The sequence below is a fragment of the Cryptotermes secundus genome, unplaced genomic scaffold, assembly GCF_002891405.2.
Source record: "Cryptotermes secundus unplaced genomic scaffold, Csec_1.0 scaffold1033, whole genome shotgun sequence".
NCBI lineage: Eukaryota > Metazoa > Arthropoda > Insecta > Blattodea > Kalotermitidae > Cryptotermes > Cryptotermes secundus.
In genome coordinates this window covers 687,663-701,802 of record NW_019723917.1, presented here as the reverse complement: position 1 = coordinate 701,802, position 14,140 = coordinate 687,663, and the positions used below count along the sequence as shown (strand labels likewise).

At 42.3% G+C, this 14,140-nt stretch overlaps 1 protein-coding gene across 2 annotated transcripts in view; it reads right to left on the bottom strand.

Annotated features, from left to right (window-relative positions):
* LOC111862167 (mucin-5AC) overlaps window positions 1–14,140 on the bottom strand; it is a 181,889-nt gene that overhangs the window by 145,772 nt on the left and 21,977 nt on the right. For both annotated transcript variants that reach the window (XM_023847350.2, XM_023847351.2), the window contains exon 2: window positions 2,676–2,936. In XM_023847350.2, the coding sequence (XP_023703118.2) occupies window positions 2,676–2,936 (261 nt within the window). The remainder of the gene's footprint in view (window positions 1–2,675; window positions 2,937–14,140) is intronic.

Below are 14,140 nucleotides of genomic sequence, written 5' to 3'. Positions count from 1 at the left end.
ATATGAATCGAGGAGTTGCCCGGAGATTGTCACACGTTTTCATGGCAACAGAGAATAACAGAGAACAATCAACAGTTCTGCTTGGTGACCTGCATTCGGCCCGCAAGTAGTGAGTTCAGTACGAGATTCAGACATGCATAAGAAAATTCGAGAGACTAGAAACTCTTCAAGGACCATCGTTCGAGGACTCAATAGTTGAAGTCACGGCTAAGCAAGCAGACGTTGAAGAATTATTTTCTGTTTTATAGTTAACAGTAATCTTCAGAGTGTTATAATTATTTGTAGTTACGTTTTGTGAGCATCCAATAAATCTGTTCACTAATCCAAACACTGTCTAAAAGTCACTAATACACGTGACAATATTATACTTTAGTCACTAGTGATAAATCCAACAGCAAAAGTCTTAAAAAAGTCTGGCTGATATCTATTTAATTAGTCAAAGCCAGCTGTTACAATTTTATGTAATGATCGTCCATATGACGTTTCAGTTGAATATAAACATATAACATGAATTAGGTATAAGTATTAGAACCAGTTCTTTTGTGTGACGGTATATTATTATTACTATAATTATTATTGGGGGCACGCGTAGTGGTTAAGGCACTATGCTACAAGACGGAAGGTCGCGGGTTCAAATACCGATGAGGTCATTGGATTTTTTCAATTCACCTAATCCTTCCGCCCGCACTAGGCCTTGGGATTGACTCAGCCTCTAACAGAAATGAGTACCAGGAATTAATTAAATCATTTTCCTGGGGAGTAAAGCGCGGCCGGCGCATAAGGCTGACAGCCTTACCGCCATCTGTGAGCTGATTGTCTAGATAATGTGGGGCCCTCAACGTCTCACAACCCTACGGGCCTTCACGGCCTGGTACAGGGATAGCTACGCTTTTTTTTTTACTTATTATCATCATCATCTCATAATAACATGCATGATTTCAAAGTGCCATAGCGCAACAAAAACTAAATTAACGAATCTGAATTTGCGCTCCGCTTTTTTCGGTCTATGTGCAACGGCGGTGAATATTCTGTCGTTTTCTCTTTGCTGACGCAGCTGGTTTGTCCACATAGCATGGAGTCCGAGGCAACTACATAAGGAAGCAGGACAGCATTACTGTGACCAGTAGGTTCCTTCATCACAACAACCTGAGCACCTGATGACGGTCAGCCAGGCCGAAACTTGTAGTGACAATAACAAGAAAACGACGAGAGAACATTAACAGACGTTGCACACAGACGGAGAAACGCGGAGCGCAAAGACTGATCTACGCAATGGAACAGGATGCTGTAATTTAATATTATGAGAATTAACCAGTGATAATCAAATTATACTGCGCTATGCTCTCGCTGGCAGTAGACGGAAAACAAACTGTGACACGCTTGTGGGAGAAGGCATGCGGATGATGTAAAGAGGAATTTCGAATAAGATTGCTGTGTTGGAACTGCGGGCGGCGAGATGGACTGGGCTGGCATCCCAAGCGGCTGTAAAGAACTCATATATGATAGTGCATGGATGTTATGGCTCAGTGTAGGTCTAGAGGGTTTTACACCCGAGAGCTTGTTTCCCCTGTGACTGAGAGGCTTTGGGTGGACAGGGGAACATTCCTGCGCATTTCATGCCACGCTCTGGATTACCTAAGGACTTCGAGGTCCTTGCAGTTTACATGTTAATTCACCATATTTTAATTCCCAAGTTATTTTAGCGGAAAATTTCTGGGGCATATTGCATAAACTGCCTTTATCCATGTAAATCAGGTCAGATACCGGGACAACAGTTGTGAGGAGCATCCGAGTCCATCCTCGGGTGAAGCACTAGTTACACTGATTGGACTGACTTCAGACGGTTAGGCGCCGGCTTCCCAAAGCGGCGGCCCAGATTCGAGCCCAGGTCATGTGGGATTTGTGGTGGACTAAGTGGCGCTGGGGTAGGTTTTCTCCGAATGTTTCCGTTTCCACTGACTGTTCCGCAATCACAGTCATCATCATGTATCATCCGGGGCTGTTATAATATGCCAATTTGTGTCCGAAGTACAAAGTGGACTCAGTCTGACCTCACCCAAAGAAACAAAAAGAAAAAGCTACACTGATTGAACTCCATCAAGGTTTCCTTAAATATACCCATGCAAATACATACACAGTATCTTGTAGTATCCGTCAAATCCTTTACAGATTGATGCGTAAGATCCCATTCGACGTTAGGTAATTTATGTAGTTTAAATAACCCAACGTCCTAAATTATACCCATTTAAAGCATTTGTGCTTATTTCAACGACCACTAGAAGGGCATGATGTAATGTTTTGTTAAGAGAGGGTCCTCTTGTTTCTTTGTACGAAAGAACACCCCGCCCCTACAGAACTATGTACAGGAAGTGAAATCATCTTATGCGCGAGGGCCACATTCCTGGGGTGCGAATATTTTCGTGGAAACCAACAAATTATGAGTGTACATTTTCACTGCATTATGTAGGCAATTATTATTTTCTGATAAGGTGAATAATTTTCTCGGTGTGATCGGACGACAGACGAACCCCCAAAACACACTCTCTGTGCAGAACACCTTTAAAATCAGAAGCTGGATAAGGTGATTTTTCCGCAGATTTGGGCTAACACTTTGCATACAATATTCCCTGTTTTCAAATAGATTATGACGTGAACCTGCATGTGCGGACACTCACCTGTGGCTGGAGTTACTGGAAGTGACGCTGTTGTTGCTCCTGGAACGTCTGCTCTTGAGGGAATCCCCGCGGTTCACGACTCCCTTTCCAGTGATACTGAAGTGTCTGAGTCGGTAGTACTCCTCTTCCACGCCCGTGTTGGGCATGCTAGCAACTCGCGACCTCTGCTGTGGCAGACATAAGAAGTTGGGTCGCCCGCTGTTGGAGCGGCTGCCTGGTGTTTTTACAGACTGCGAACGGCTGTGGTGAGGACTGCCGTATCTGAAACGTTGTTTAATGACTCTGTATAAGGCAACTTTTTAATTTAAGGCGTTTTTGCAAATTGGTGTGGGCTTTCGAAACTAGAATATTCTTTAATGACTCTGCATGAGGTAACAGCTTTAATTAAAGCGTTTTTCTACACAGCGACGGTCTATGAATGGGACTTCCATACCTGAAATGCTGTTCAATGTGACGGCATTAAGTACTGGAATTACTTAACTCACTTGATGCAAAAATCAACATTAACATAGATCTTAAAGAAATAAATAAGTGATCTGGATTCATCCGGCTCAGAATAGAGAATTGTGACAGGCTGTGCATTTTTACCCACGTATTGCTAGCCCCTCCCTAATAGGCTTTCAGTTTCGAATCAATACAACAGACGCAAGGCAACGCCTAATACCCACAACGAAAAACAACACCTTATATGACACAGAAACAGACACAATTCAAAAATATAAAAAAGATATGAAGGAACATCAGCGGCATATCTTAAGAATGCTATATATGATTAGCGTAGAGCGAATTGGAATCCTTAAATTTGTTGCCTGAAGATGGCCTTGTAAGCCCGAAACATGTAGTAACATAACATATATATATATATTAATAATTTTAATAACATTTTATACGTTTGACAATCATTATCTGAATTAAATGTGAATTAATGCTATTACTTTGTTGCATTATAGACGGAAACGACTAGAAAAGGCACATCAATGCAACAGGATGTTGAACTTTATTATTATTATAGTCGCCAGTTGAACTTATTCTTGGGAAAGAGAATGAACTTGAAACTTAAAACCAGGTCTCCTCTTCCGGGAGTCAGACGGATTACGGACCAGATCATTCAAGCATGACATTCGTTTAGTCCAATTTGTCTTCAATTATCACCGGCGCTTCGATTAATTTTATGTCCAGTACCGACCTTGAAAACTTCTATGTTCTCACTTCCTGCGCCTAAGTATTGCAGGTAACATTCACTTAGGCCACAGGTTTGTCAATTCCGCTAGCAGTCAGGAATTTCAAGGGTTCATTTTGTCTGAGAAGCGGCCAACTCCTCCGCTCGAGCAGTTCAACGATTTGCACGAGGCTCCAGAATATCAATATACAGGATGTTTCACGACTTTAGGGCATAACTGCAGGAGGTGATTTCCTAGGTCTTTGTGATCAAAAAGTTCATATAAATATATGTCCGATTTTGGATGATTACGGAGTTATGACCGTTTTAAACTCAGAATAGAAGGTAACGATTACTGACAATAAACGGAACAAAATAATAAACCAGCATAATACATGATACATTTAAAGTATGACTGTAAAGTTAACTTCGTGAAATTACCTTTATTTTGAATGTATTGGTGCTTAAAGCTGATTTTCGAAAATGCAACCGCCGGTCGCAACCCAGGCTGCCGCTCGGTTGTGAACCGCGCGGGTACATACCAAACCACCCCGCCTTAGGTACCTCTCAAGTGTCGAGATAACGAGAACGCTCTGTCTGTAGCTGGCTAAGAATAGCGAACCGCCAGCTGACAGACGCGGTTCACACGAAGGCGTGTACGGGAAAGAAAAAACAGTCTAACTCCGTAACCGTCCAAAATCAAACACATGTTTATATGACTTTTTTCATCACAAAGACCTAGAAAATCACCTCCTGCAGTTATGCCCTAAAGTCGTGAAACACCCTATATTACTGAATGTGCAGCAAGGCAGAATTATCACGGCACAGGCTTCCAAATATCGCACTGACTGGCCAGTCTGACATGAAGGCACATTTCTTCAGCACGTCATGTTTTCCCTGAACTCTAGGCTTCTTCGTTGTCACCATATGGCTTCCATTTGTAAAATGTTACTGATCTAGTTCAGTCTCTTCTTAACAAACTACTCATATTGTCTAAGTTCAAGTGTAATAGTGCGCTACCATCTACTCCTAGGTTTTCCAGGTGTTCTTGTCCCATGCGATACTCAGCATAGTTTTGCACGATCTAAACCTACTACGCTTGTTTCACCGCGTTTCATTTATTTTCCCTGAGAGTACTACATAAAGAATTTATTTGAAACATTTCTCTTTCTGTAACCTTAATTCTCTGAGGCACAATAAAACATTGTGGTCGCGGTGCAAAGGCCAAGAAGGCCCACCCCTTGTACATTCATACATGCAACCTCAATTCTTCTCTTCGTAGGTCCAAACTCTTTCTGTATTGGATTATCGATTGTAGTAATTTAAGAGGAAAGTAATTTTTGTGGGTATTGTGCAAAATGATGTTCAGAGTGTTTCTTCCAGTGCTCAGGCCAAACTGTTAAATGCAATAACAAATGCAGGTTACGAAGTAGCAAACAATTGCCGATCAGCCCTTTTGTATTTTGCAAATATTGATGTATGCAATGAAATGACGTTGCAGCGAATCCTGTGAGACATGAACCCTATGGATTAGTCGGGACAGAAGTATTATGCATCGTTCATTAGATTTCCTGAACAATCAATTATAAGAGTTAGTGCATCCATTCTGTTTACATTGTAGTATTTCGATTACGTTCTAAGCTCATCATTATAAACCGGATTACGTACTCGTTTATTGTATGCCATTTATTTCAATGTATATTCTATGTACAGTATGATAATGCATATATCATCTGTCACATCATTATAAATTGGAGGGATTGTACTTTGACTGCCTACCAGCTTTCTCTTTCTCTAAGTAATTTTCGTCGACAAACAAAATAATTTGATTTGGTTGAGGTCATTGCGCAGTACTGACAGCTGCGTAGCTGGAGATAACACTGACAGCAGTGCAAATATTGACTTTCTACATATGTGATATTCTCTGTGCAACTCTTGTAGAAGCGGAAGTGCCCCGTTCTATGTCCCGTTTGACAACACTTAAATTTGCATTAGGCCCTGGATTCAGTGGGGTATTTTAAGGCATTTATTCCTACACAAGACCGAATTAGAACGCCACTCTGGAATTACATTCAGGTAGCTTAACTTTATTGCCCCGCACTAGAAGCTTGTAATATCGTCTCCGCACGCAAACTTTGAAGGTAAATGTCCCCCATCAATCTCAGCTGACATGAGCTGATGTTCCGTTTAACGCTCGTAGCTGAATTGGGAAAGGGGTAGCATGAAGGAACTGAGGTTTTAACAGAAGTAGTTATGAACAGTTCTGTGTTCTGTTATATATCGCAGTGCAGTCTGATGAAAGTCAATCAACATTTCGGAAGAACATAGCGCCTACACCTTCAAGGTCGAAAAGCAAAGCAAGAAATCACCATTAAGCAACAACAAGCAGCTTGTTTCCTGACAAGCTTTCTCTTTGACTTGGAACATGGAGACTACATGTTCTTCCGAAATGACTGATTTCACCGGACTACACGGCGTCATACAAAGCTTCAGTGCAATTCATGCTTCAAATAAGTAACTTGCACTTTTATGTAATGATTTAGTTACGTGGAATGTTGTGGTGTCTTCTTAAATATACGTAGTGAGGCTTATAATCTTAAACCTTGCATGCTTATACTACAATCCCCACTCTAGGCATTGACGTCGAACTTTCGAGATCAGTCCAAGTAGAAAACACAGTTCGCTGTCTTACAAGCCTTCTGCCATAAAGGAATTCCTCTGTATGTCTCAACAATATGATGACGTGTTCTATTTTGTCGGATGAAATATTAAATGTAACACAGATTCCACACTGCTTAATACTGACGACCGCCATTTATAACATATTTTCCAGTTTTTTTATTTGTTTAATCAGCAATCAGAATATACATTCTACAAGCTAATGTTATGGTTGTTTACATGACTTGTTGGCTTCTTTGGATTGTTGCTGTATTAGATTTGCTGGCGCAGCCCAATAATTCCAGGCCGTACGTCCAAATAGGTATGATAATAGTCTTAGAGATCAGAATTTTATTTTCGACTGCTAGCTTTGATTTTTTGCCTGTTAGCCAGTTTAACTTTTTGATGGTTAAGCCTACCTGCTTTCGTTTCTTGACTACATGCTCCTTCCATGTTAATTTGCTGTCTATAGTCATACCTAGGTATTTTATTTCTGTTTTGCGTGGTATTTGGATATCATTGATGTATATGTCAGGTGTCGGCTTTTTTTCGTAGGGTGAAAGTTATGTAGCAAGTCTTGCTTTCGTTTATTCTGATACGCCACTTCTCGAACCAATTTTTTAATGATCTAAGGTGATGTTGAAGGTATTCTGCTGCTCTTCCTGGGCCTTTGTCAACTGACAATATTGCTATATCCTCGGCAAATGTTCCAAGAGTCATATTTGAGGAAGTGGGTAGGTCAGAGGCAAATAAAATGTATAAAGTTGGACCAAGGACACTGCCCTGTGGCACGCCTGCTTTTATCGCTTGTGGTTCAGATTTTTCTTTCCGGTCAATTAAGTAGGATTTAAGAAGATTAAAATAAGATGGTGCTGTTGCTCGCATACTTCACTTTCGAAACCAAACAGTGAATGAATCTGACATTGCTGGCCTGCACTGAACTCTTAACTGCACTGCTCACATGATGTCCGTCCCCTCATCCCGCCCTATCTTGGCGACAGTGAGCCCACTTAGCTTCTGACAGTTTCTGAAACGCGTGGCGGGAGTGGAAGAACTGTACACTGCACTGCTCACATGATGTCCGTCCCCTCATCCCGCCTTACCTTGGCGAAAGTGAGCCCACTTAGCTTCTGAAAGTTTCTGAAACGCGTGGCGGGTGAGGAAGAACTGTACACTGCACTGCTCACATGATGTCCGTCCGGTCATCCCGCCCTATCTTGGCGACAGTGAGCCCACTTAGCTTCTGACAGTTTCTGAAACGCGTGGCGGGTGAGGAAGAACTGTACACTGCACTGCTCACATGATGTCCGTCCCCTCATCCCGCCCTATCTTGGCGACAGTGAGCCCACTTAGCTTCCGACAGTTTCTGAAACGCATGGAGGAAGAGGAAGAACTGCCTTTATCACGCTGTTTAATGACGCTAACTAATGAGTAAATGCCGAAAATATTCACTGAAATTTCGGCAAAGCCTTCGTTTTGATTGAATATCCGACAGCTGAAACATAGATACTCCAAGTCAGGGATGAAGTTAGACCCCTGAGAACGTAGGCAGAGCGCTCTCTGCCAGTGCAGCAGGAGCCCAACCTCCCCATGCGTGATACAGTACTGCAACTGAGGAAAGTCCGACGTAATATCTCATCTTCCCGGAAATATAATGATGTTTCGTGCGCTATGTCGGGTTAGGTCTCTAACTCAAAATTGTGGCCGACGTCAATTTGAATGGAAGAGATGCCGCTCCTCTTGTTGGGCCAAGTATAGTTTCCAGATCTTTGTTACACTTCCTGTCCGAGGTTTCAGATGCCTCTTCTTTTAATAATAATATTAATAATATCAGGTTTAAGCAGGGCAACCTGAAAGGACGGGACAAATTGAGAAACCTACGTCCAGGTTCTGTTAGGACTGTGTTCATTAAAAATACAAGACGTGAACTATTATCAAAATTTCGTTCTTTTTATTCAAAAGAGTCTCCTTCTGAATCAATACATAGCTGGAATCGATTGAAAAGTTTTCGAAAACAGTCACCGTACTCCTTTTGTGGAATCGCATTTCAAATTGTGTACCTTCAATTTGGACGTCCTGGGTGGTGTCGTGACGGTCTCCTTTCATCGCCAACTTAACTTGGGAACAACCAGAAATCTGCTGGAGCCAAATCTGGCGAATACGGAGGATGATCAAGGACTGTGATCCATTTTCTGGCCTAGAAATCGCGCACGTTCTTCGATTTGTGTGGTGGGGCATTGTTGTGGAGGAGCGACCAGGAATCTTGCTCTCGATATTCAGGTTGAATTTGAAGATTTCTTGCCCACAAAAGATTGAGGACTCCGAGATAATAATCAAATCCACCGTCTGAGCTTCTGGCAGAAATTCCTTATGAGCGATTCCTTTGGAATCGACGGTTAGCAGTGCCTTTACTCAACTCTTTTGCATGCGCGCTTTCTTTGGTTTCGGCTCATTTGGGCTCAACCGCGTTGCACTCTGCCGCTTTGTGAGAGGTTCATATTGAAAACACCATGTTTCCTCACCAGTAACAAGAGATTTTGTAAATTTTGTATCAGTTTGGGCCGACCGTAACATGTCTTTGCAGTGTTCCACTCTGGCATGTTTTTCATCGCCTGACAGCGCGTGCGGTACAAACCACGCATAGACCTTCGGTTTGCCCAAATCCTCGGTCAAAATTTGATGAACAGTACTTTTTAGTATTCCCAAAACCTCCTCGATGAATCTTGCAGAAACAAATCTGTCTGATGCAAGGATTTCGGTCACTTTTTCACATTTTCTTCAGTGCGACTTGTTGTCGGCTTTGATGCACGTGGAGCGTCTTCAATGTTCTCCCTGTTGTCACGAAATACAACATACCACCGAAAAATGTACAAGCAACTCAAACAATCACTACCGTAAACACTTTTCTTCATTTTGTACGCTCCTCCGGCTGTTTTGCGTAACTTTAAACAAAATTTGATGTTGCGCCTCCATTTTCCGACAAGCGTTGTAGCAGTACCACTGACACCACCAGCTTTATTTGTAATCAAGATTTCTTTTTATAGTAATTACGCATAGGATGTAGTAAGGAACATTCAAGGGTGACTTAGCCCTATTCTTGGTTTCAAGAATAGGGCCTGCTACACTGCTACAAAGCCCAGGCAGGAAGCACCCAGCAGAGTTTTCCTCGAAATTCAGTTCGAAAGTTGACCGGCGGGATCCTTTGGTAAAGTTACACTTGACAGGTTTTGAACCCCGTAAGTCAAAACTGGGAAGGCCAGCAACCCACGCTACTGGTATAATTTGTCAAGCTGCTGTCAAAAACGACGTTAGGACTTTAAGGTCCAAAGTCCCAAACTAAAGCTAGGTGATTGGAGCAGTGAGAATTGTGGTTAACTCCTTAAATTCGAATTGTTCCAATCAGCCAAAATTGGGGTAGTAACTTGGAGGCAGAGCTGAAGCTGTGAAGACTTCTTGCTTCAGAGCAGGGTGAGTCTGCTAAGAAGGAGTCTCTGAACAACTGTCCAAATGTACAGCCGAGAAATTAGCATCACTGGCAGCTTTTGTCAAAAGTAAAACTTAAAAACAAATTTATTTTAAGAGTGTTACTGGAACAATCTCTGAATAACTCAACAAAATTTATTAGACGCAAAAATTAGTGTGAATATTAATTTGGTTTAAAGTTTAAGTGAAAGTGTAATCACATCTATGTGTTGTGCTAAAAATCAGTCTGCACATAACTAGCCAGGGATCCGGTCACAAAAATTTGAGTGATTTCAATATTGTTTAAGGGGTTAAGGACAAGTGCTGTTACCTGAACATCAAAAAGTGCCCATTAAACAGTGTGTGGTAGTATCTAACTATAAACACTCTTATCTTTCCCGCTAACGCGAGGCCCGTATGCACCCTGAGGCCGAATCTCATCGCTCTAGTGCGAATGCGGTACCTATCACCTGTAGTTTCCGGTTCATACCCCCGTTTCCCTGAAAAGTAAGCCTTAATAGTAAGCTTAATGGCGCCCAGCATTCATGTAACCCATATCCCGCAAACATCAAACATCCACAACACCAAAAAAAAGGGAAGAACTGGACAAGAAAGACGCAGCAGCAACCTGCAAACTCGTAGTAACAACAGGTGAGAGGGAACGGCTAGAGGAGCAGCTGCAACCAGCAACAAAGGGCCAGAAGGACGGTAAGGCAACCCATACACACACAGTTTGGCCTCCAGTTCGGAGTGCACAGTTGAAGACTGAAAGGCGAAACTGACGTGAGTGGTGCGGCCGGCCGGCCAATCGTTTGGACTGTTGGCCTGTGGGAAAGCCGTCAGTCCGTCAGTTCTGCCTGCAGGACCGTAGCACGTGACGTGTGTGACTCAACATTATAGGCTGGAAGACCGTGATTGTGGCATGAAGCCTGCCGCTTTATCTGCGCGTGTATGGGGAGGAAAGGGAAGGGGTAAACTGTCACAGTTTTGCCTGTAAGGTCGATCGGAAGGCCAAACGGTGTGTGTATGGGGGGCCTGAAAGAGGACGTGGCGCCAAACGTGTAGGCAGACGATTACAGCTTCAGAACAGTACTGTTACATTCAAGGTCAGAATACATGTTGCAGCGCTTTGAAATTGTATACAGCCACAGCTGAAACATCAAGAATCTTAACGCCACAACTCGCCAACAGATGGCATTGCAGGGCAAGCGCAGTCATTTTCAGGTCCGAGTACCGCGGGACTCGTAACCATATTTTATTGTCTCAGATTCGAGACTCCACAACCTGGAAGGCCGGGTCCTCGTATTTACGTGTATATCTCCCAGGAATAGATAGGCCCGGTTATATCCCCAGGTACTGGGTTCCTTTTTCGTCGCCTCCTACGACTCGCAGGGTCACGGTGGAGGTAATCGACTCCGCCTCCACACATCGCAATACTAAAATGAGTCTTCGAGAAATGTGGGCTGTGAACTAGAGACAACTGAGAGCAGAGCAATGTGGTAGGAAGCTGTGGACTTAGCAGCCTTCTTTAATTTCGCAGAATATATGAAAATGCACCAACAGATTCCATAAAGTGTCGGAAATTTATTGATCAGGTGAGAACTGTCAGCTTCTCAAGGAAGGCTCTTCATGGATTTCGACTTGCTCTAATGAGTACATGAACTGAATACCAAATGACGTGATTTTGCTGTCTGTTCGTGAACATGTGCATCAGAAACTGCATCGTGTCCCATTTCCTAGGCCTTCATCCCATTACGATGAATATAAATATGTGTATGGTTTCCGTTAAGGAAATAGGAACCACAATATTGTGCGACTATCAGCTGCGTCAGTATGCAGAGTTGGCATCCATCGCTTCGGTATTTGTTTCCATCTCCATCATCAGTGATGTGAGTGACGGGCCGGCAAGTTGTATTTAAAATACAGAGCATATTCTTGGCTATCACCTGCTTACCCCTGGGAGAACAAATAAACTGTGTCTCAATTGTTTCTAAAGCCTCCGTAATGAAAGAAAGAAGTTCTTGTAACGATAACAGATAAACGAGAACACACAGGTTACTTGGCAGCCTTCACATATTTCGCAGAAGAGTTGACGCAGTTTACCGGGCAACAGAGACTGTTATGTTGCATTTGTCTTAAACGAATGAAGAAGTAAGGTACTGACGAACTGAAGGCGTCTAGAATACATGTTTCTGCGAAGTTAGACTTGCGTAATAACATACGGTTTTACGTATTTGTGACGCGTAAGAACAATAAAAGTACATCTTACTCGTATGTGTTATTTATCCGGCCTTGTCGCAGACGTTTCTATTTGTTTATACGAGATCTTGTTGGGTCAGCTTGTTAACGTCTGGTCAGGCTGAGTGATGAGCAAACGGTTTGCTGCTTATTGTTACAAAGGGATCCATACAGATCTCCCCATGTGAGACTTATGAAGTAGGCTACAAACTCCAAAGGTAAATAAATGTGGCATTAATTTATGCATCCAATTGCTTTGATGGGGAATATACTAGTATAAAAACTGATGAAAACGGATAGTTTGTCTCAAACCTGGAATTAACATCATCAACATCATCGCCAGTAATCTGTCAGACGGCAGGTCCACAGTCTCTTCCAAAACAGTTCCTCCACTTAATGCGATCTACAGCTTTCTCCTTCAAATGACAGTATCCTCTTCTGTCCCCAAGGTCATCCAGCATCTTCTTACGTCTTCTTCCTCGTCTTCTTGTCACTTCTATCCGCCCCTCTATTTTCCTTCAATAACTTCTTTTAGAAGGCAGTTACTGCGTAAGATATGACCAGTCCAATTAGCCTTCCGTTTTCTTATTTCGCGTAGGATATTCCTCTGCTCTCTGACTCTAATTAACACTTCTTCATTTCTCACCCAATCGGTCTAACAGATCTTCTCCATCCTTCTCCAACACCACATTTCGAAACTTTCCAGATATTTCTGATCTACTGCCCTAAGTGTCCAAGTTTCAGCCCCATACAAGGCTATGCTCCAAATGTAGCATTTCACTAGTTTCTTCCTCATATTTAAGTCAACTTGCTGGTAAAAAGATTCTTCTTCTTGCTAAATGCAGCTTTTGTCATGGCAATCCTGGATTTAATTTCACTAGTACACCTTCCATCATCTGTTAACAAGCTACCCAAATATTTAAAACATTTCACATTCTCCAGTTGTGCTTGGTCTATCTTTATTGTGACTGGGGTTGGTTGTCTCGAAATTTTCGTTACTTTTGTTTTCTCCTCATTCATTTCCATGCCATAGCACCTTCCAATTTCAATTAGTCTATCAATCATGCCCTGTAGCACAGTTTCTTCCTTAGCCATTAACACAAGGTCATCTGCATATTTCACAGTTTGAATAATTTGCCTTCCTACTTTGAAGTCTCCGAGCCCATCCAGAGCTTCCTTGGTAAGGCATTCGCTGTACAAGTTGAACAGAATTGGTGATAAACAGCATCCTTGTCGAACTCCTCTTCCAATCTGCACACTTCCTCTCTCCCCCCTGTCCAGTCGTACTCTAACTTTCTGATCCATGTACAATTTGCTAATCAATCTTCTTTCATGCCAATCGATACCTGTTTCTTTCAGGATCTGCATTAATTTGGTCCAGTTTACCCGGTCAAATGCCTTCTGCCAGTCTATGAAGCAAACACACAGTTCTTCATCTATCTCCAAAGTTCGTTCCGCTATAATTCTCATCATCCCAATTGCATCCCTGGTTCCTTTTCCTCTTCTAAATCCAAACTGATCTTCTCCAAGTACATCCTCTATTTTCCTTTCAATTCTTCTTTTAAGTATCTTTGCTATTATCTTTGCTGTATGTGCAATAAGACTTATTGTGCGATGGTCGCTGCATTTTGTAGCTTTTGTCTTTTTCTTTAAGGCAATCATTGTAACTTCTGTAAAGTCCTTGGGCCACTCTCCACTTTCATATATGGTGTTCATTAGTTTTGTCAGTGTTTTCAAACCACCTTCTCCCAGTAACTTGAGCACATCTCCAGGTACATCATCATCTCCTGTAGCCTTTCCCTTCCTCATTTCCTTGATAGCTTTTTCCACCTCACTTTGTAAAATATATGGTCCTTTCTCGTCTGTATCTACTTCTTCTTCCGGTTCAACTTCTAAGGTTTCTGGCCGATTAGGTCGATCATATAGTTCTGAAATATAATTTTCCCAA